This window comes from Protopterus annectens, chromosome 2.part2 (genome assembly GCF_019279795.1).
Source record: "Protopterus annectens isolate FY-2018-M chromosome 2.part2, PAN1.0, whole genome shotgun sequence".
Lineage (NCBI taxonomy): Eukaryota > Metazoa > Chordata > Ceratodontiformes > Protopteridae > Protopterus > Protopterus annectens.
Genome location: NC_056730.1, coordinates 83347175 through 83372177, shown reverse-complemented (window position 1 = coordinate 83372177; position 25003 = coordinate 83347175). Strand labels below are relative to the sequence as shown.

Here is a 25003-nt window from a genome sequence, read left to right as displayed (position 1 = left end):
GTCATCATGGGTGTCTCCTCTTCTAGTCACTATACATATGCTAGCACTGTTCAATACACTGAGTGTCACCTTGGGTGGCACCTCTTCTATTCACTGTATGTATGCTAGCACTGCTCAGTACAGTGGGTGTCAGCATGGGTGGCAACTCTTCTAGTCACTATACATATTCAAGTGCTGCTCATTACACTGGGTGTTACCATGGGTGGCACCTCTTCTAGTCACTATACATACACCAGAACTGCTCAATGCACTGGGTGTCACCATGAGTGGCACCTCTTCTAGACACTATATGTATGCTAGCACTGCTCAATACACTGGGTGTCACTGTAGGTGGCACCATTTCTAGTCACTATACTTATGCTAGTGCTGCTCAATACACTGGCTGTCAACATGGGTAACAACTCTTGTAGTCGCTATACTGATGCCAGTGCTGCTCAATACACTGAGTGTCACCTCTTGTAGTCAATATACATATGCTAGCACTGCTCAGTACACTGGGTGTTACCATGGGTGGCAACTCCTCTAGTCACTATACATATGCTAGCTCTGCTCAATTCACTTGGTGTCATCTTGTGTGGCATCTCTTCTAGTCACTATACTTTTGCTCGCACTGCTCAATACATTGGGTGACACCATGGGTGGCACCTCTTCTAGTCACTATACGTATGCTAGCACTGATCAATACACTGGGTGTCACCATGGGTGGCACTTCTTCTAGTCACTATACTTATGCCAGCGCTGTACAATGCACTGGGTGTCACCATGGGTGGCAACTCTTCTAATCACTATACTCATGCTAATGCTGCTCAATACACTGGGTGTCACCATGGGTGGCACCTCCTCTAGTCACTGTATGTCTGCAAGTGCTGCTCAGTTCACTAGGTGTTAGCATGGGTGGCTCTTCTGGTCACTATACTTATGCTAGTGCTGCTCAGCACACTGGATGTTACCAGTGGCATCACTCACTGTTGGGACAAACTCATGTCGATCTTCTGCTTTATAAAGTGGACCCTCCTAATTCTCCAGCTTGTACCCCTATCATGCTTGAGTAGAAGATTTATTTATTTATTTATTGACATTTGAAAGTCCTACTGGGTAGGGGCCCAGTTTCATCAGAGTCCCAGTGCAAAACGTTGCAAAGGATTGCGAAACATTTTAATAGCGATAAGTTTTTCGGTCTTTAAAAGTAATACAAAAAACAACTACAGTTTAAATAATTATACAAAATTAGACACATGAAAACTCTTGTTAAGAATAAATACAAGTTATATGACAATGGTTTAATATTTAGATACATTTTAGCTAGTTTATAAAGAGAAATTCAAGGTAAGTTATTATAACAGAAACAGGAATTGCATCATAAAGCAAGAGAATAGCAGGCTTACGGTATATTTAGAGAGAAAGCTAGAGGAGAGAAATTGATGGAAATAAGGAAGTGAGTGAAGAATGGAGAATAAAGAGGTGTTAGGTATGAACAGGTATTAGTTCAAATTTAAGGATATAATTTCTCCTGGTGTTGAGCAAAAAGTTCTTACACTCTGTGCTGTGCCAGGTTAAATTCTTCCCAGAGTTAGACCCTATTGAGGCCATGTCCTCTCATCAGGTCAATTCAGGATTAAATGTGGCATTTAGCTCACACTGCATTACATTGCAGCCACAAAGTGATGGACATTGATGTGCAGCACAGTAGCACAATGCTTCTGGTAAATACTATAATAAAGGGTGACATCAACATGGTCAGATTCATCAGGTGTGCACACCCTATATGACCTCAAAGTCTGTATATACACATGACAGGCAATGGGGTTGTGTAGTGACAATGGTCATTACTGTCATGCAAACTATAATAATCTCAACAAGGTTCCCCAGGCATACACACCATATGTGACCTCTCAGTCCATGCACAGTCTGGAACAGGGCTAATTAGTGAGGAAGAGTGGTGATAACGCATCGTGTTATATATGTGATTCAGTCAATTGCATTAAATTACCTCAATGGAATAATTGCATTTCTACAAGCCCAATTTTAGCTCGATAAAGTAGATATCAGAGTGTAACTGCCATAAAGGAAATGACAAAGAGAGGATAATTGGTAATAGACATCAGTATGGCAGTCATCCATGAAGGTGACTTGGCAGCAACAGAGACTGTCATCCAGCATTGCATTGTGTGTAGTACCACTGCACAGTACATGGCAGGAGACTAAAAAGATTGGAGGACTCATATTGACAGGGCACAGGGAACATGCGGACAGTTTACAGTCCAGTGTGGGGAGTTATCCAGACAAGACACATGGAACAGGTAGGACAGACTGAAGTCCTGTGGGTGATCATCTAGGCAGGACAATGGGATTAGGCAAGATATGTTGCAGTCCTGATGAGAGGTGGGTACATCCAGACTGGGGAAAACTGACCCCACCCTTGTATTTAGCTGCATCTGCCACAGTACAAAATATTTCCCACCCAGAAGAGTTCTTTTGAGAAGCTGATTATCCGGAAATTTAAACAGACAATCCTGTTTTTCTTTATTAATATATTTCTATATGCCAATAAGTGCCATTGCAGCTCTTGACATAATCCAAATGCTCATTGTCTGAAGACGTAGCTTGTTTTTCCTTCCATGCATAAACAGTTATTTTCCAACAGCTACAAATATTATTCCCACAGTGATAAATTAGAATACAAGTAATTGATAATTTTCTACTCAGAGCTCGATGCATACATGAATTCATATTCCTCAAAAAGTTTTAAGTTGAACATGCCCGACAATAACTTGTACCCTTTTGTTTCTTTCTAAGCTGTTCAGTAATAACTGACTTGGTGAACATGTCCTTCAAATTGCTGAGTCTATAATATACCAATGGCCTTTCACTCACCTTTAAAGCTTTTCTGTTTCTTAATAAGATAGCCCTAAAACACTCATTTTTCAATTTGATAAATTTACTAACTATTGTAATCCTTTGCCCATTTATTACACATTCACTTGCATATTATTTTTTAACACATACCATTTTATTCAAATATTTATTTGATCAATTTATTAGCCAGGCAAGCCGAGATGGCAAAGTCTTGTTTTTCAGGGTTGACACCTGGGAATACTGCCTAGTAAAGTGAAGGCAAGGGGATTTGATTAAATCTTGTACCCTTAACTAAAAACACGACTTGTTAACAGCCCAGCCCAGAGCCTTAATCCTGCTCTGCTAACTGCCAGACACACAGGCAAATATGAGATAACTTGTTTAACATCTGCCACAACTCCATTTCTCCCATCCATTGTTTGCCTGTATTTATAACCTCTGTCTGGAATGGTCATAAATCCTTCCAAGTTTAAGTTCAACACCAGCAAAATTATTATAATTTCTATTTGCTTGCATATATTGCCCTGTGGAATAGTCCATGTGACAAGAGCATGATAACACCATCTCAATCTGTAAAACACTAATCAGCTTGGCCTACAATCTAACAGTCAGCCGTGACAACACCTGAAGACTGTTACATCCAAATAATCATATATTCCCTACTATGTTGCTATGAGCAAATTTAAATGTTAAATTATAAGAACACTTTTCGACATATAATATATATATATATATATATATATATATATATATATATATATATTTTTTTTTTTTTTAGTGGCAGCATTCAGTGGATCATTGTTCAGTAGAACCTCTTTGCATTCAGTTGTGCCAAGTTTTATTAAAATGACAGTAGCTTTTTGAAGTGGAAAACTCTGCCTATGATAAGAACAGGCTACAGTTTTTGTGTGTTTGCATGTCCAAATAAGGTTCTAGATTACAAATAAAATTACAGGTTAAAGAGAATTGTCATTTATTTGCATTTAATTGGTTGGTTGGTCAGGGGATATTCTATAGTTAAATGATTTAGTGTAGTGATATTATGTTAAGTGACTGTAGTGATCAGCTGTTTAAACAAGTAGGATCTTATTGCTGAATATAACTTCAGTACCTTTTGCGTTATTTTGATAACTTCAGTTGAAGAAACTGTTCTTTGTATTATAAAACTTTATTTTCATTTGCTTACTCTGTACAAGTGGAAGGGAGAGTTGACAGGTGGGGAAGTTTGAGCATGCTGTTTAGTATAGCCAACTAATGAGAACTGTACAACAGTGTAGTCCATAATGTGCATGTTGCAGCCGTGAAAGTTGCCTAGAACAGCAACCTGCTATAGTTTAAACAAAGCTGTACACCTTCATTTCTACCTATAGGTACCCCTGTGAAAAAGCAGTGATAGTTCTCATCTAAGCATCTTTAAATAATGAAATATAGTTTGGCTCAAAGAAAGATACCACCCCCCCTTATGAAAATACAACATTTTCATTACTTTCTAAAGTACAGCAAAATATGACGTCTGATTCATGACCACAAAAGTGATTGGTTGCTGTCTTGCAGAAGCCATATCAAGTTGACTTGATGGTTTGTTTTTGTATTTTGCCATTGTAACTGTCTGATGTTTGAAAGCACCAACAACTAAGATGGTCATACAGGGGCAACTACTTTTTAAAGCAAAGGCATCCTATTCTATCTTGGCCTTGCATAAACTTTCTGCTTTCTCCAATAATGTCAATTTATATAAATGCCACTTATTGAAAAAAAATCTTTTCATAGAATGAAAATGTTATGTAGTAAGCTTATTGAACAGTAGATTTTAATGTAAAATAATTGTATGTATTTTTAAAAACAAACATTATTTTTTTAGATTGAACAGCCTACCAAAAACGCTTGGTCTTCAGTTGCTTGGCATTCTCAGCTAGAAGAACGATCTGTGAAAGACAAAAACATGCATCAGGATGGAGTTTTTAAAGCAGAAATTGTATACCTTGGTGACTCTGATGGAGGAGATGAAGACCAGAAACATTTGCAAAGTGAAAGCAAATATTACAGCCCTCAAGAGCAAACCATGCTCCATAGCATGTATGAACCACCTCTGAATTATTTGCAACATATAAGATCAGACTGTGTTCCATTTACCTCCATCAAGACATCTGAAGACAAACTCCTCAAGGTTAGTTAATGTGTAAAGCTGATTTGTATTTTTAGACTAACAAGCGACAAAAAATAAACTTAAGAAGAACAATAATGTAATTAACAGTTCTTGCTACAATTTTTTTTGTCATTTGTTAATTGCTTATGTGGACTGAATCAGACTGAATAATTTATTGCCATAGCCATAGTATTATAAATTAATATAATACAGGGGAATATATACTTTCAGAATGTACACATGCACAAAGAAGACCATAGTCTGTAAACAAAGATAATGCAAAAAATGATGGTTCTTATAACATTTTAAGGTAGTCTCTTCAGTGTCACTGCTTTGGAAGGATTGCATAAGTTGTCCATCATTTCATTTATGAAAGTACCCAGCTGCTGTAATGAAAAATCTGAATGAAAGCTGCTGTAGGTTTATTACCTGCTAATTTATAGGGCATTACTATATGTGGGTTTCTCTGAATGTGCAGAGAATGATAGATGAGACTAATGAAAAGAACAATGGTATAGCACTCTGAAGGAAAAAGAGCTAGAAAGGAGGTTTAGGCCATAACTGGGTAGTGCTTGATATGTAACAGCTAGATTAACCAGGGTGCATCTCAGCCTCTGTCCCTTCAGAATGGTTGTGCTAACATTTGCTGCTCACTCCTTTTCCCCCTTTGCCAGTTCTTCCAGCATTCTAACCACTGTGTAATCATGGGTCAAGGCAGTCAGGGCTTTGTCCTTTTGTACCATAGAGATGGCTTTGAATAGGTTTTAATTTTCATAATTTTCATGGCTTCTTTTTAATAATTATCTGTGGAAGTATATGGCTATGCCCATAGTCAAAATATTGAAGAAAAATCCTATTAAGCAATGAATAATGAAGTCGTTTTTTTGACTCCCTGTTGAAATGTCAGCACTTATAACACAGACTGCTAACAGACCGAGAAAAAATGCACAAAAATTCCCAGAGAAGAGTGAATATCGAACTTTGTTCTTCTGCTTTAAAATTCGGTTTTTTTTTTTTTTTTTTTTTTTTTTTTTTGCATGGGGCAAGCTCTCCACCTCTGCATTCAGTACTCTTTCTATTGCTTGGTCATTGACTTCTTCAGGTATTCTTTTCAAGTGCTGTCCTCTGATTCATGAATATGTTTGGCTATTTTTTAAACACTTTTTAATTTTATCACCATTTTAGCAGTGAAACAGCAGGCAGTCCTTTCTGGGCTGTTCATACTGCTTTGATCTGTGATCCATACTGTGACTGAAATGTGATTTATAAAGAAATAAATCACAGTGAGGCAGGGACTGGGTGAAAAGCGACTGTTTTTAAACTTTTGCCTGTGTTTTCCAGTGACAAGATCAAGTTCATGGGGAATAGCAGTAATAGCGCAAAGTTATTTCAAACCAGGCTTGAACCTGTAAACACAGAGGGGGTTATGTCAGCCTCAATGCTTCCTTCTGACATTTATTTCTTGCTGCAAGTTGTCCTTTGGTGGAATTTTAAGGTTTAAATTGTTTTAACTTTCCTCCACCTACCCCCTAATTCATAGTGGCATTCACTTATACCGCAAGATAAGTTATTAGCGCATATGCTTAAGGCCTATCAACGTTTTAAGTAGTTAGATGAATAAATGCAAAAAGAAATTTCAAGGGAAGTAATAATGCCATGTTTATAATTAATTGGTATACAGAATTACAGTAGTATGTTGTATTACTTTTTAATATTAACTCAGTCTTTTTTATTATTTTTAATTCTCCTTGTTATTGTTTTGTTGCTGTTTATCTGTGAAGTTATGAGTGTGATTTATTTCATTTTTGTATTTTCTTGAAAAGACTGGTATACATTTTATTTCATCCAACTATTACTTGATTGCTAATTGCAGATCCTAATCAACATTCTCCAAAGATAATGGAATTAATACCATTGTGTAGTTAAATATAAAAGTTGTGCCTTCTTGCTATGAACCTTCAATTACCCAAGCATCTGTTGGCACATTTCTGATCTTAAAAAAAATCAATAAACAAAAAACAATATGCTCAATGTTTACTAGATTTTCTCAAGAGCATTGCACAGGAGCAAAGTGTGAAACGACCCACTAGAGCCTTTAATATCCATGACCCGGACCTTATTAATCTAGGCTCATGTACACCACTGTATATTTCCTTATCCCTGGTTACATCTGACAACATATCTTCTCTATCAGGCCTAATGATAAAAATCACTTATCAAATAATATCACATTTAGGGAATTCTCTGGGGTAAACCTACTTTAGATTGCAGAATGCCTATACAAAATCCCCCAACAAACTCCCATCAATGGAACCAATTTTGAGGGCTGCTGCATTGACCTGCAATTTTTACCATCACATTAACAGTTGCATAAATAAGCCTGCACCTATCTACACTGAAAATAATGGTAAATTTGGGAATAACACTCTCTGGTGGAACTAATGTAGTAATAAAGTATATAATATAAAATGGAAACTGATGAAAAGTTGTAAGAAATGCCCACCCCTACCTAAAATCTACACTAAAAATGTCAGCAAGGAACATAAGAGCAATATTAGGGAATGTAAAGCAAAATACAAACTTAAGGCAGCTATACGTACATACCAAATTAAACGAGAAATCGTCCTTTATTTATGTCAGAAAATTAAGGAATAAGGTACAAACTTAAGATTGCTGCACATACCAATTTAAACTGCAAATCGTTCTTCATTTAAGTCAGAAAATTAAGGGATAATATCCAACAATGCAATGAGATCATGCATAATGTTGTTGTGTCTTTCGGCTTTTCCCGGTTAGGGGTCGCCACAGCGGAACTCCGGTCCGCTAATGATTGGCAGTGTATTTTTACGTGCCGGGTTGCCAGCCCTTACGCACAACCTTCAACGAAGGTACGCCCATTCACGCATGTCTCCACACAGATGATGCTCTAGCTGAGAATCGAACAGGGCAACATCTTACTGTGAGGCGACAACGCTACCGCAGCACCACCACCGCAGCTCTTTATCATCCATAATAATACTGCATATTCCAATCCCAAGAATTTTGACAAAACATTAGCGGACAAATGCAGTGCTAACTTAACCCTGCCTACCTACATTGTTGCTGTCACAGTCCATGAAAATCTACTTTCCCCTGAAATCACCTTGGGACTAATTTTAGTATACTTGGCAAAAGCTTCAAGCAATACTTCTCTGGGACCACATATTATGCTAGGCTGCATTCTCATCAGTGCCAAGTGTGCACTATCTGAGCTTCTGCTTAAAGTGTTCAGCTACAGCCTGTCCACAGAATTTGTCTGCTGCCTGGAGATCAGCTACTGTAGCTCCCTAATATAAGCAGTGCCCCTCTAGTGACCCAGGTAATTATTAATTCGTTAGCCTCAGCAGTGTTGAATACAAACAATGGAACTTATTTATGCAGTCATAGGCAACTTATCTGATCTGGACCCCACTCAGTTTGGTTTTGGGAAGGGCATATTTTTCTCCTGAACCTAGTAAACTTATTTCAAAAAGTTAAAGAGGCTTTGGACAGCAATCACACCATGCATTCTGCTTTTCTTGACCTGGCCAAGCCTTGTGATACCATCTCCTTTGCTGGTATTACTGAAAAATTAAGCAAACTTTATATAAATCCCTACATCTGATGGATCAGAAATTAGCTACCTAACAGAGCCCAAGTTGTGAAAATTTCTGGTACCCCCCCCCTATAAAAATAAATTTATAAGTAGTGGGATATCACAGTATTTATTAAATGGTCTTTTTCTGTTTGCAATTTATTTTGAAGACATCTGATCCAATATCACTGAAGTGTATTTGATCAGGTTTGCTAATTTGATAATTGTAAACCGGGCACTGTTTACCACTCACCTACTTATACTAAACTACCCCAACAAGAGCCAAGCAGTGCATATACCTAGTGGATTAAAAACACTCTCAAGCTAATTGCAAAAAAGTGCAGCATAACAGCTTTCAGCAAAAAAAGCTGCCCTAATCTCATATTCAGACAGATAATGCCATAAGAGACCAAGGTTCTTAATTTAGACAACCCTATCTCTCTATCTTTCACTAAAGCATTGCATTTCCTCAATACTAAGGAAATACTTTTGTGTGACCCAGCTAATTTCCAAAGGAATATCTTCAAGATCTAAAGAAGTCATCTTACCACTGTATTATTCTCTTATTAGACCCAACACGGAATACAATGCACCATTTGGTACCTACAAATGCAAGCATATTACTCACCTTGAAAAGACTTTAAATCAGTAAAATGAAAGGCCATAAATGCTTCAACTATCCCAATTGGTTACCTCAACTTTCCTTTTACTCATACTCCTACCAGTTGATCAAAGATGAAAAGTGCCTGACTTTTTTGAGCTATGAAAGACTTATTTCTATTTGACCTCCTATTTTTTTGTGAAATCAGTATCTCTAACACACCTGTACTAGGGTCTAAGTTTACACCAACAAATAACAAAGACTCACTGGAGGGATAGGTTTCTAACTTAATGTATTCTCAACCTATGGAATAAGTTACCACTACAGATCAAAGTACTACTTTTTCTACATTTAAGGCCAGTACTGATGACTGGATGGGTAGTCACAAGTTTCACCAGAGTTATCATGTACAGTCCTGCAGAGTTTGGGAGGTGAGTACTATTAAGTATGTGTAAAAGGTGAAAAGAACTTACATGTCTTTTTGTTTAAAGATATAAATGGCTAGGCATCTCTTTTTTAAACACCTTTATTGAATTATCACTTGTGACACAGTAAATTTACATTTATACAAAAGTAATCAAACTGTATTAACATTAACAAACATTATACTTAACATATGTTGCTATATATCGCATAACCTAAGCAACACTACAAAAAATATTCAGTCCCTGCCCCTTTTTCTTTTAAGCAACAGAAATCTCTATTAAACCATCACTTGCAGCATAAGCAATCATACATTTATATAAATGAAAATGAACCACATCGACACAATTCTAGTTGCAAGCATTTTACTTCACAAACCATACTGACCGACTCCCAATTACAAACATTGTACATTACTTATAATCTACCCAATCATTTTCAGTCAAACATTATATAACTCATTTAAGTCCTGCCTTCTTTTAAACCTCATTCCTCCCCTGTATGTATTATTCCCACAATTCCCATTTTTCCTATAACGTTTGCTCCTACCCTTTTCTAAAGATCTCAATTCCAGTTGTTTTATCTCTGTTGCTATATTTACTATTTCTAATATAGTTGGTTTAGATTTTTATTTCCATTTTCTAGTAATATTTTCGGAAGCTACCATAATTAGACACAGCAAGGCTTACCATGTCTAGGCAATTCTGATTCTATATCATAGCTTAGAAAAAACACCTCCCTTGTCACACCAATCTGGCCAACCAGCATATCTGACAGTGCATCCCATAGGGAATCCCTAAAGTCCACCAACCCACTACCCTCACAGAAAATATGTTCCCAAGTACCTCTTTCTTCCCCGTCATACCTCCAACATATGCTGTCTACCTAAAGAAAAGGTATCTGGAGTCTACTTGGGGTATAAAAATATTTATGGAGTCTACTTGGGGAATAAAAATATCTATGTAAACATTTCTAAGCAAAAATCCTAAATCTTCTAGATTTTGTTGCATATTTGGGAGACATACATATGTCCTCCAATTGTTTGTGAATTGCTCATCCAATCTGTCTTCGCAATCCTTGCTAACCTCCTCTGATTGATTTTTTATAGTTATCATGCAATATTTTATATGCTCTATTAATTATTCATTTTTTTAATAGCAGTTTCTTTTCTAGCTTTAACTAGAAACTCTACCAGTGCTGGTCTTTTATTTAGGATCTCCCCTATTTTTTCTCTTTGCTGTACTATGATATCAATCCTTGATAGGGAAGGCAGTCTTTAACCTGTAGTCCAAATAAATTATTGGCCTCTTCCCATTCTATCGTCTTTCCCTGTCTAGTTATTTGCTCCCGATACTTTGGTTCCTTTGCCAGTTTTCTCCAATAAATTCCAGGCCCCCTCTTGCCTGTTGTCTATATCCCTAAGTGCAGGCATCCCTATCAGCTAAATCTCCTTTCCTCCAATCCTGTGTTGGCTTAGTTCTTAGGATACTTTATTCTACTACATAGATATAATGCTCTGTGTGATTTTTGTTATTCTCCTTAAAGGCCTGCATTCAAAATCCCAGACTCTCCTTGTTTCTTGAGCTTCCCCCCATTTCAAAATGGGTCTATATTATAAGATCGATGGTTGAAAACATCGAACTCCATATGGTAGACACCATATGGTCAATGTCTTCAAACATCGAACTTATAAAAACAACAAAAAAAAAAAAAAAAGAAAAGAAAAAAGTACCCTGATGGGTTTAAGCAGGGGGCAAGCCCCTCTGCACCCCCCACAACCCCTGCTACTTAAATATACCAACTCCGAGACCATACTACATTGCAGTAAACAGAAATCTCCCGTTATGGAGATTTCCGTTTACACGTTCAATGTTGTGAGCTTTCGCTATTCTCGTGTCGACAATATCAGCTTTGATATTGTCGGCTTTCGAGAATAGAATATAGACCCTTTCAGAATCATCCCTTCCACTTTGAATTATAATTTTCTGCTTGTGCTATGTATAGGAGCCTTAAATGAGTACCTCTGAAATACCCCTTCAAAATGTGTAATCCTAATCCGGCGTTATCTACTGGAAGTCAGCTTATCCCACTTGAATCTTGCTGTCTTCCTCGCCCAGATAAAGTCCTTCAGCTCTTTATTAATTGCTATCCACAATTTCTCCTTTAGTTGATAAAAATATGCCTGACCTGTGTATAAGACTAAAGAGACTAAAAACATTTTTACTGCTTGTATCTTACTATCCATATCCATATAACAAAGCTTCCATTTTCTCAGTTTTTGCATTATCTTTTGTTTAGTCTCTTCCTCATATCCTTAGCTGCCACACCAGAATCATTTTTAATCCATACTCCTAAATATTTCATTTTTGTCATGTCCCCCATATATACGAATATTGCTGAACCTATTCGTGTGTGGGTGCATAATTTACTGCTATTACCTTTGTTTTAGCTTCATTCATTTTGTATCCCAAAAAGACTGGAACCTGTCTCAAAATGTTCCATAACACTGTAATGTCTCTTTCTGGTTTTGTCAGGTATAAAATAATATAATCTGCAAATAGAGCCAGCTTTTCTTGACAACTATACAAATTATATCCTTGACTTTCTGAGTTCCTTATTTTCTTTGCCAGTGGTTCTAAATATAATGCAAATAACAAAGGGGGAAGAGGACACCCCTGCCTGGATCCTCTACTAAAGCAGAAATTATCAGAGAGCACTCCTTCCACTTTAATTTTTGCCTCTGATCCCTCATATATCCTCCTAATGAACCTTATATTTTTTCAGGAAATGCAAATGTTTCCATGGCCCTGCTCACAAAGTCCCAGCTTACTCTTTCAAATGCTTTATCTGCATCAAGACCCACCGACAACAATGCTATCATCTTATGTTCTGCTTCTTTCTGAATCATCAGTGTTCTGTTAATGTTGTCATATGTCTGCCTCCCCTCCACAAAACTACATTTATCCATATCTATCAATTGTGACATTACTTGTGTCATTCTTTTAGCCATTATAGACATGAGCACTTTATAATCATGGTTTATTATTGAAATGGTCTTGTATGAAGCTGGGTCTAATAGATCTTTACCCTCTGTAGGTATTACAGCTACCACTGCTTTCTTCCAGGATGTTGGTTCCTGTCCTCCTCTTTAAATACTCTTAAACAAAACCTTTCAGATCATTGTCAGTCTTTTCCTTCCAAACTTCCACAGGAATACCATCTACTCCAGGGGACATTCTTATAGACTGGTTATACATCACAATTTTATTTCAGTTACTCCTATCCTAACTGTTTGTAATTGAGCCTCATCTATCTCTAACCTCGGCATATTTAATTCTTCCATAAACAGTTCCATTTGTATATTTTCTTGATTTCCATATTTCTCTGCTTTATACAAATTTTCTTAGAATTTCCAAAATATTTCTAATACCTCTACAGGATTCCTTGTTACATTTCTTGTTATAGGATCCCTAAGCTTGGTGACAGCCCTTTCTACTTTCTGTTGCCTGAGTCGTTATGCTTAAAGTTTTTGTGCTCTACTGTTATTATCAAAAAACAACTGATTAACAGCAGTCTTACTAAACTTGTGCATATTATCGAGGTAATCTCTTATTTTCTATTTAGCATTCTGCAGTTGATCCTTTTCTTGTTCTGTGAGATTCCCCCTATTCTGCATTACTTTAACATTTGTCAGTCTCCCTACATAATTCCTGTTACTTCTCAACCATAGCTCCTTTTTTTTATTTCCACCCTATTTTTAAACTCCACCTTGAGTTTATCCCACTCCCTAGCTATATTTTCAGAATAAATTTATGTCTTCTCTAACAGCTCCTGAATAATCTCCACTACCCATTCCTTAAATTCCTCTTTTTTCAACAGATAGGTGGGGAAGTACCAGTGTCTCATTTTTATTTCATTACCCTGTGTTTTTATTTTAGTTATTACTGGGGAATGATCTGAAATAGTTATTGGGTGCATATCAAGACCTTCAATTAAATGCACATGTTCCTATGAAATGTAGCCCAGTTTCTGTATCTTGGGGAATAATATGTAAATTCTCTCTAAATATCTATTACTGAATTTGCATCTTCAATGCCAAATATTTTAATAGATTTCTTCAAAAATCTACCCTCCTTTGTTATACTTACCCTTCTGGGTCACACAGACACAGTATGGCTAGGCATCTTGAGATTCCTGTGATCATTTGTTAACTATTTCTCCTAAGATCCTATGTGGTATTTCAGTATGCATTTAATAAACCTGTATTTTTTTATTTTTGCAAGAGCTTCTTATATAGTAGAAATCAAGCATGTCTGTTATTAGCTGATTCTATATATAGCTTTCAGTGTTTCAGTGTTAATTTGCTGGGGTCTCATTTCTATATGTCATGCACATTTCTTACTGTAAAATTAAAGTCTGTCAATATTCATTTATTATTTATTATCCAGTCACATGTTCTTAAGGTTAGTGTATAATGTGTACTTGTTTACACAAAAAAAAAATGTTGCTATATACTATGTATAAGAATACATGAGCAATATTTGTAACTGTGATTTTTACCTCCATGCCTGCTGGCCATGGAGTCTCCCTTATCTTTTGGTTGGCATAAGGATCACCAGTGCACTTAATTGCATCCCATCAATGTGGATAATTTCATTTTTAAGTCTTTGCCCCTTTTCTTGGATGGAGGATATGAGATTGTCTCCTGTGTGGGCACTGTACCTCATCAAGTGTGCACATGGTTCAATGCAACTGCTGAGGAAGGTTACTGTGTTCATGGTTTGGCGAACAGAATGTATACTACAAGACCACTACAAGTGTCATCCCTTCTCCTCAAATAGATTGTAGATTATAATGTTGTAATAAGGCTCAGTATTGGGCATTTCCATTGGCTAGCTTGTTTGAAAATTGCTTAACGTGTTTTAAAAAGGGTTCTCACAGTTGCTACATAAGCCGTGCATTTGCACGAGTTTACACCTGTTTTAACACAGCTGCACAGAGTTTGGTGACAAGCCACTGCTCTACTATCTTCATCTGAGCAATCCAAGGCATTTGTTTGCCCGTAGTGCACCTTTGCACAGCACCGGGCAGTGGAGATAAGCATTGGTGGTTATAGACACAACAGCTAAAGTAGATTTATTTTCCCTTAGAAGCTGCCCGTGCTCCAACTGAGGAGTCCCTTAAATTGCACTTAGCTGCTTGGAGAGCACCTCAGCTGGGCTTTCTACAGCATTTGCTACTTTAGCTGAAGTTTCATAATGCCTAATAGTCTCATACCCCTTGAGAGCCCCAATAGTATAGACCCAGCATTAACCCCCCAATTAAAGCACATCCTTCCTCATTAAAGTAAGAAAATTTACACCTAGTATTATGGAAGATCAGTTCTCCTCCATTTCTCCTGCCAGCCAGATTGACATGGGTATCCTGAGACAGTGTAGCAATTGCCTGATGTACATTGACAACCCACTACTCCTAAACCATTCAAGCTCAATTTGTGAGAGTTGCATATACACTAGGAATTTGGAATCCTTGCCGTGTCATTCACAAAACAGTGACACTGAACAGGTTGTCAGCCCACATACTATACTTCCTGCAGAAACCGTGTTCTCAACACATAAACCATCCTTTTTCAGTGGAGGCCCATGGTGACAAGCTCCCCAGAACAATAAATGAACAGCAGAGTACATGAAGAATGATTGACTATGCATACAATAGCAAATAATACATACTACAGCAAACATTAGCTATACATACAATATTAAACACAGTAATGACAGATATACCAGTATCTAGCTAGAGGCTAGGAATAAAGGTAGGATGTATATACAGATAGTGCTAGTTCAAACGGATACTGTTCTAAACTCATATACCTAAATCTTATATACAAATATTGCACTAAACACAAGCAGATATAAAATAGAAGAGCCACGTGAAGGTGGAACAAGCTAGAGGGGCTAATGGGATGGAAGGGGAAGATAGAGGAGTGAGAGAGGAGACTGAGTGAGTAGTATACGTGGTAGTGAGAGGAAGCTAGGTGTAAGTCAGTTGGATATGTATTTGGAGTTGAGATGAAGTGAGGTAGTTAAACATGTTATAACAGGTCTAAGAGATTATGTGAGGAGGGAAGTGGAGGGTAAAGGGTGAGTCAGACCCTGCATATGAAGGAATCCAATGATCAGACAGTGTGAAGCAGGGTGGCTAGGTGAGGGGAGAGGCAGGGGAGGTAAAAGGAGGGTTACTAGTTGGGATTGGTGCATGGGCATAACCAGAGACTTTTTAAGTGAGTTTTTAGTGCAGTATTGAAGTGACTGCAAGAAGGTAGTGTGGTTATAGAGGGGGGGGGGGGGGTTGTTCCATAATCTGGATATGATTCAGGTGAACAGTGTTTCTCCTGCTGAGTTCTTGGGCTTGGTCATTAGAAAATTTTTGCTGCTGGAGCGTAGTGGTCTAGTGGACCAGTAGGGCTGGAGAAGGTTTTGAAGGGATGGGACTTTAAGAGTTTGATTTACTATCTTGTGGGTGAGAGAAAGAGTTGATTCAGGTGAAAAAGTTGAGGGTTTTCAAGCCAGTCATGTTCTCTAAGTAAGACACAGTGGTGGCTGCAATAAGATGCACCATTGGCAAACTTAGCAATTTTATTGAAGCAAATCTTGAGCTTGTTTAGGTCTGTTTGTCTGTTGGGAATTGGCAGCAGAAATTCTTGCTGTCTTGGTGAGAAATTGTTTGTTTCTGTAAAATGCACCTAGTTCTTTTGTGAACCTTTTTTTCTCTGTAAGAGAAATGTGAGTGTCAGATCTGAGATTGTTATCAGTCTCAACACCAAGTAGTTTGGTGTGCTCTGTTGGGAAGACAACAGTATTATTTTTGGCTAGAATATTAAAGTGGGGGGATAGTTGGGCTAGATTTAGTGGTTTAGAAGATAAGGAGTTTAATCTTGCTCAGGTTGAGTAATAACTGGGCATTATGTAGCCAGTTTTCTACAGATGAAATGGTTTCCTGTATGATCTTGTGAATATGCAGAGGTACTCACCAGAAATTTACCTAAACACCAGAGACCTCCAAAACACAAACATGCTACACCTAATACAGTACCTACAGCACTCAATAAACATGCAGCCACAAGCACAAGTGTCTCACCAAACAAGACCTTAAGGCAAAACACATCTATACCAAATGTTTTGGTCATTGGCAACTCTATAGTGAGACACACAGATGTCCCACTCACAAGGATGGACAAGGAGAAGGTTACAGTCAACTGTCTGTCGGGTGCCACGATGCACTAAATCACACATGCACTCAAGTCTTTCCACAAGTACCATTATGACTCTATCATAGTTCGTATTGGTGTGAATGCCTTGAGACCATCAAACTGGACTATATGAACAAACACATAGACTATATGAAGAAACACATGACTGAGCTCACTGAATATGTGTCTCAGGGAGGTATGTCCCTAGCCTTGAGCAGAATATTACCTTCACCTATGATGATACCACAATATAAACAAAAAATTATTGACTTCAACAATTGGCTTAGTTTCTGGTATCATTCTAAGGGGATCAGGTATAGGCCACGCTGCTTTGCCAGAGATGGTCTTCATCTGTCACCTCTGGAATCTTAGTTACTGGCTAAGGCTCTTGCCTCCCCCATAGTGCCTTTTTTAGGCAATGTCACAACAACAAAATTCTTGATGTTAAAATATCTTCAAAAAACAACCTCAAGTTTATGCTGCTAAATGCTAGGAGTTTAAATCTAAAACTGTGCTCTCTGGAAGCAGCCCTCACCTTAATAGATGTTGACATCTGTGCAGTCACAGAGACTTTGTTTAAGGCCATGGAAAACACCCCGACTATACCGGGTTATAATGCCTTCCACACATTCAGACCACAAACTGAAAGTGCAAGAAGTAAAGGATGTATAAAAAAGGTGAAGTATCAATAATCAGCAAAGATAAATACACCTTGAGAATGGTTAAACAAAACGATTCTCTTGAACTAATCCAGGTCCAATTGACTGTAGGTAAGACCTCTCTACAATTTATTACCAGTTATAGGACCCCCTCCATGATCCAGGATACACACACTGCATACTTGGATCTACTTGAATCTCTAAAGATACAACCAAGCACCCTGGTTTTAGGTGACTTTAAATATCCATCCATAAATTTGGTAAAATATACATGTAATAACACACTTGCCCAAAGGTTCTTGAACTTCATCAACTCCAATGCCCTGGATCAGTTGGTTGACACCCCCACAGGGGGCCCAAACATTCTGGATCTGGTGCTCACTAACATGGGTGTCTGTTGAACCACCCAATGTATACAGTCATCCCTAATGAAGTCTGATCATAAATTAGTTCCATTAGAAGTAACAGTAACATCTGATCCCCCATTAGCAGCAACTAGACTAAAAAGCTTCTCAAAAGCCAATTACAACCTAATGTATGATGGCATTAATAGCTTCACTGATGGCATGGACACCTATACAGGGATTTAGACCAATGCCTTGTATAAGCATCTGTACAAATGTATTGACTCAGCCGTACCTGATAGGCTCAAAACAAGATCCTCAAGAAAAAACAAGCCTGCCTGTTGGACATCCTCTATTAAAAGGTTATGCAATAAGAGAAAGAAAAAAATTGCTGCCCAAGAGCCAAGAGCAGGAAGGAATGGTCTTTGAATTGGAAGCATTCCTTCCTCAGCTTAAACAAGCAAATCAGACACCTTGTAAGGCATTCTAAAGCTAACTATGAATCCAAATTAGCCTCCTTTGCTAAGGATAACCATAATGTCTTCTTTAGTTACATCAGAAACCTTAAAGGAAAAACCCAGGTCTGCGTACAACTGGTTGTTAATGGCATCACATATACTGAACCCACAGAAATAGCCAACCTGCTAGATGACAGATTCAGTGAAAACTTCTCCCACTTGTCCCCACCAGAGATCCTCCAAAGCATCCCTACCACCTGCCTTCCACCTAGTATCCCCAAGAAGCAGGTTGCAAATGCTCTCTCCAAAGCCAAGAACACAGCATCTATGGGACCTGATAATATCCCAGGCAGTGTTCTAAAAGGAGTAAAATAATAACTCAGTGCACTGCTGGGTACTCTTTTTAACCACAGTCTAAGCACTGATTTTGTACCTGCTGAATGGAAAACCGCAACCGTCATCCCATTACATAAAGGAGGTGCCTCCACAGACCTATAAGCCTGACCAGCCTAATCTACAAGGCTATGGAAAGAATAATTAAGGACCTTATCAGTAAAGATATAGGAGACCTCCAAATGCTTGACCCACCCAGTATGGCTTTGTTACAGAGAGACCCTGCCTCTTGAACTTGGTGAACTTTTTTGAGACAGTAACCAAAGCCCTGGAGATCAACCTGTATATTGTCAGGTGAGTTGCAAATTGGCTCACCGATCGAATGCAAACAGTCAGTATAGGTGACTCCACCTCCAGCAGCAGACCCATAACCAGTGGTGTTCCACAAGGATCGGTGTTGGGGCACTTATTGTTTGGAATCTTGTTCTCAGATGTACAGGCTAAAACAAAAGACTTATGGCTGATGAAGTTTGCTCATGATTGCAAACTGGGTGCAGTCATCAAGTCCCTAAACAATGTCAACATCCTACAAAAGGAAGTTACACAGACAAATGACTGGTGCCAAAGTCATGGGCTAAAACTCAATGTAAAAAATGTATCATCATCTCCTTTGGCAAGGGTGACATCCTTGCAGTTTACCACATTAATAAGAAGACCCTAAGAATGCAATCAGTGGTGAGAGATTTGGGCACACAGGTTGACACCAAACTTTCCTTTGACAGCCACATCTCCACAGTGGTAAGAAATGCTTTCTACATCACCCATCCCATAAGTAAGGGCATTGCATCCAGAGCAAAAGAGGTTATAACCCCCCTGTACTCCTCACTCATCAGGCCAATAGTAGGGTACAATGCTACCTTTGATATGCACCTTACCAGACACCTGCAGCAACTGGAAAGAGCTCAAAAGTTTCTTACAAAGAAAATTCAGGGTCTTCAGCATATGTCATATGTTGACAGGCTACAATCACTGTCACTATGCTGTGTGTCTTACAGACTACTCAGAGGTGACATCTGCCTTACATATAAAGCAATCTCAGATCCTGCTCTAATGGAAATGCTGCACATTCATAAATCAAATGGTATAGGATGCACTCTCTCTAGGGAACTTAACCTAGTATGTGACATCAACAGAACTTGCTGGAGAGACAGATATGAGATATGTCTCACAAAGGTTACCTCTTCTCCAGGACAAACTTCCAAATCAGCTGAAGCAGAGCCCCTCACTGACCCTATTTAAGTGTAATTTGGATGATTGGATGGGAAACTGAGAATTCACCTGGAGAGTTTCACCTGTGCCCCTCTCGGACAGGGGCAGTAGTTTTTTACTTAGTTCTGCTTAATACCTTGATATTCTTGGGAACAGGGGTTGCACTTGGCTAGGCTTGTAAGGGTCCAAGGGCCATTAGTCTAGTAACCTATGATCCTATGTTCCTGTGTCACCCCTCCCTGAGGATAGGCATGTCTTACCTCCCTCCTCTTTCCATCTCCAGCAAGTACCTGTACTTCTAACTGAATATTAGTCACCTGGGTTGTAGTCATGGATTTTTATCTCTGTGGCTGTGGAGCTGGCTACAGATTTGTGAATGTGAGGAAAGAATAAAACATCACAAGCTTCAGCTTTTATATACAGATGAGTTACCTTAACATTCTGGATATTTATTCTTCTGTATTACATTTTATAATAGGGTCATAGGTTCATAGGTGTATATACTAGGTTAACGGCCACCAGAGCCTTTATAAGCCTAGCTATGCAATCCAACCCAAGTGTGTCCCTATGTATTATGGGCATTTATTAGGAGGGGCTATGTTAGTTACAAACTTTTTAGAGGGCATATTAGTTTGGGCATTACTGGCTGTGTCTATTTGACTACTAATGCTATAACATAGTATGTTAATTTCAAAATACAAAGAATTGTCATACTATGAGACTTGAGTACAGAATTCTTTCTGTATCATAAGTATTCAGGGAAAAATGCACAGTGGAAGAAACTGTGCTACACCAATCACTTGATGCAATATCACTGTGTGACAAGTACTGCAAAGATGATGCTTGTCATATTACCAACATGTCCTACAGTCTCGATCTGACATATCTAGCTTTGCGGGTGCCAGTGTGCCTCTTGGTATTAGTTATGGAAAACTTGTAGAAGGACAGGAGATAAGTTGAATAGTGTATACATTTAATAAAATGCTTAAAAACAGCAAGGCTTTGGAAAGATGCTCAATGTTTTGTTGTAGAAATATAACCCATTTGGTAGATTTAGTAGATGTTCTCTAATTCAGAATGCTAGAGGTAGTACACATATCCATGATGTGTAAACCGAGTACTCTTGTTTTCAGTGACAACTCATTATATATAATAACAAGTCAGCTTCACTATAACAGTGGCAGTGCAGACATCTGGTTTGTCTGTTGTTGATCAATTATCACATCATCACAGCTCATATGATCAGAAGTGAATTCTCTACACGTTACCCAAAATTGCATTTTTTTTCCTTGGAATACAGAATGCTTAAAACTGACTGTAAAAATGAGGCATTTTTTTAGTGTTTCCCAAAACTGCATTTTTTTTCCTGAGATAAGACATGCCTAAAGCTGAAATTTACAATTGAACATTTTATACATTCATAGAAAGTATGGCTTTAACCATTGTCAGAAAATATGTGTCTATGTTATAAACTGTGCAAGAAGATTGAATACAACAAAACAATGTCTAGAAGAATGAGGTAAGAAACACACACAGATCAAAAGTACGTAGCTGGCAACAGATCTACAACCACATAAACATGTTGTGTTGCCCAGTGCTCAACCATCTCAGCACTCAAACTCAATACTCACCCTCACTACATTCTCATAGGGGCCACAATACTCCTCCTAGGCATAACCAAACCATAGTTATATGTTTATCAAAATTATCAGTTTTAATATGCCTACTTTTTAGCAGAATAAAACCAGATTTAAATTACAGAGCATTAATTAAAGTGAATTGACAGTGAAGGAGGTATTAATTATGTAAGTTCATTAGAATGAGTGATGTAATCAAATGCCCATTTCCATTAAATCTTTTCAGTCAAACTTTTCTAAAGAGAAATGTATACAGAATGGCCATACTCATGTCTTATAATGAAACTTGAAGCCCATATTGACTATAGGAAGGCTAGTATTGGTGTAGTTGAAGAGAGTATGAACCAAACCTGGAAATCCTGTCTGTGCCTAGAAAATTACGTTATCTGTTATTACAATGTTTTTCTTAATACTGACACTTGATTTATTTATTACATTTATTGATTTTTAAATGAGTAAATCAACATATTCAAAACCAGGCCTTTTTCAGCGATACTCCAGGCAAAAAGCAGATAAGGTGGCACAGACAATAACAAGCAAACATCATATGTGTTCAGGAATTACAACATATATAATTAATGGGGGACGCAACATGGTTAGTCATACTGGATTCAAAACAAACCCCAGCACTGGCAGTAAGAGATGCAGCAAAAAAGGGTTTTTAAAACGTTGTGGGAATTGACAATCAAAAACGACTGAAATGAGGAAAGACCTCATTACCATATAATTTGCATGTCTCTAAATCACCCTTAATTACTGGTAGTACTAATCAGCAGTTTTCCTCTGATAACAAAACGAGGGGTGACTCAGGATAAAACAGTTCCACTGAAAAGTTTTAATATTAAAGTCACACCTGCAACAAGAAATTAATAAATTAACAATTACTATACACTACTAAGCACTCTCATTCAAATAAACCAGACTTCATCAGAGTTATACACATACATTGCTAGCAGCTTTAAATAACAATTAAATAAATTTAACCAATCATTGCACCCAAATGAAACACCCTTAAAAGTGTATTTTCCTAATACCCAATTTTACAACTAACATTGTATAACTACAGAACTTGTTCATTTTCTATATCAAAATTAAAATTTCATAGATCTCAAATCTCATTTGTTACAAAGTGACATACACCATTTTTAAAAAAATATAATAAATATGAAAAACTAATTGTTAATTTATTTATTTGTTGTTGTAGCTGTAATTTTAATATTAAAAACTTTTAGTGGAATCTTTTTAGCTTGAGTCAGCCCTCATTTTGTTTTCACTTGGTTACTTTGCTGTGGTAGTTAACACTGGCAACTGATGCATCTCACTGGCAAATCCAGACCCCATTTACTCTCTATCACAAGTATACTCACACACACACACACACACACACACACACACACACACACACACACACACACACACACACACACACACACACACACACACACATCATATAACTCTTACCTTTTTCCAAGTTGTCAGAACAACCCCCTCAAATCTCTTCTAATGTTTTTGTCTCTGCTCTCATAAATCCCAGTCAGACAATAATGCCAATAATTAATTTCCTTCTTCTTAGTGACTAAAATGTTTATCTTGATGTTGGGGTTGCTGCTCAATTAACTTTTTGAAGTGAGTCAAAGTAATAGTTTATAATTCTTTCTAGTGTCCCTTAGTGTTCCTCCTCCTAGCTTTGTCCTGAAGCATCTCCTGACATGGACACATTCCTATCCCTCTCAACTGTCTGTCCCTGATTTTGCTGGATGCTTCTGTTGTTGCCTGTTATAGCTGTTGTGTTTCTTGAAACTCACAAACTGCTGCAATTATTGAATAATGCCAGAAATTAGAGTTTCATACATCTCACTATGTAAATAATGCTTGCTACTATAGTTTGGTCATAGTCAAATGGGGCCTTAAGCAGAGTAATGGAATGAACCCCCTCCACCACAGCCATTCCATTGTCCCATTGCTTGTCTGTCTCCCCCCAGTTACCTTAAACACTGTTCAAGACAGTCAGTGTGCATACTGTTTTCTTTTTTCTTTTTTAAATAAAGGCAGAAATGTGGATTTAATGTAAAACCTTTTAATATATTTTCCTTTTTGACCAGGACAGATCCAATAGACTGTTTTCAGGGAATACACTTAGCGGTATTTATACTAGTACAGGAAATTTGGCAAGGGTATCAGGGAGCTCCCTCTACTGTTTTTGATAAGTCAGGCAGATATAAAAGACATTACAGCACCTATCATCAATATGGGCAGATGTGACCTTGGTTTAACATCTCATCCAAAGGATGACGCACTCAGGAGTGTAACTCCCCTTATACTGCACTACAGTGTCAGCAATACATCTACTTGTCGTGGACGTAGAACCCACAGCCTCTTGCTTTTGAAGTTTGCTACCTGATGAACTACTAACACTACTTTTAAATTGCATAGCACAAACATTTATGGTCATTTGCTAAACCAAACAGCTGCACACTGAAAACAGATTTAGCATGGGTAACAGTAAACCCCTCTTCCCTTGAAGCTTATTTTTCTGGAAAAATGAACTGAAACTCACATTCATTAAAATGCACCCAACAAGTGGTGGAATAAGTGACTGCTTTCAAACCATGGGCCCCCTGAACAATTGTTAGGACTATGCATAAATGCATGTGTTACTTGATTCACCTTCCTTAGTTAATGTAGAGCAGCATGGATAAGACTGCATTTTAAATTTGTAGTTTTGATTACTTTTTTCCATTAGGCAGTGAAAGAAAATGTCTGAACAAATAAATGACAAAAGTACCAGTTTCAGATCACTTTAACCAACTGGCATTTGGTGTAGAGGATTAAGGGTCTTGTTACCTCTAGCTACAGTGGATAGAAAAAGTTTAACACTCCTATTAAAATCCCAGGTTTTTGTGATATAAAAAAATGAGACCACAATAAATCATTTCAAAATGTTTCCCACCTTTAATGTGACCTATAACCTGTACAATTCAATTGAAAAAACAAACAAATCTGTTAGGGGAAAAAATATAAAAAAATAAAAAAATGTGCAATGAGCTGGTTGCATAAGTATGCACACCCTTAAACTAATACTTTGCTGAAGCAACTTTTGATTTAATTACAGCATTCAGTCTTCTTGGGTAGGAATCTATCAGCATGGCACATCTTGATTTGGCAATATTTGCCTACTCTTCCTTGCAAAAGGAAGGTCATCCCACAGATTTTCTATTGGATTTAAATCTGGGCTCTGGCTGGGCCATTCCAAAACTTTAATTTTCTTCTTGTGAAGCCATTCTTTTGTTGATTTGGATGTATGCTTGGGGTCATTGTCAAATTGAAAGGTGAATTCCTCTTCATCTTCAGCTTTCTAGCTGACGCCTGAAGGTTTTGGGCCAAAAGTGACTGGTATTTGGAACTGTTCATAATT

The 25003-nt window shown here is 37.7% G+C and overlaps 1 protein-coding gene across 12 annotated transcripts in view; it reads left to right on the top strand.

Annotated features, from left to right (window-relative positions):
* LOC122795548 (muscular LMNA interacting protein) overlaps positions 1-25003 on the top strand; it is a 2709240-nt gene that overhangs the window by 1335182 nt on the left and 1349055 nt on the right. For all 12 annotated transcript variants that reach the window (XM_044063771.1, XM_044063763.1, XM_044063765.1 and 9 more), the window contains one exon: positions 4718-5023. In XM_044063771.1, coding sequence (XP_043919706.1) covers positions 4718-5023 — 306 coding nt within the window. The remainder of the gene's footprint in view (positions 1-4717; positions 5024-25003) is intronic.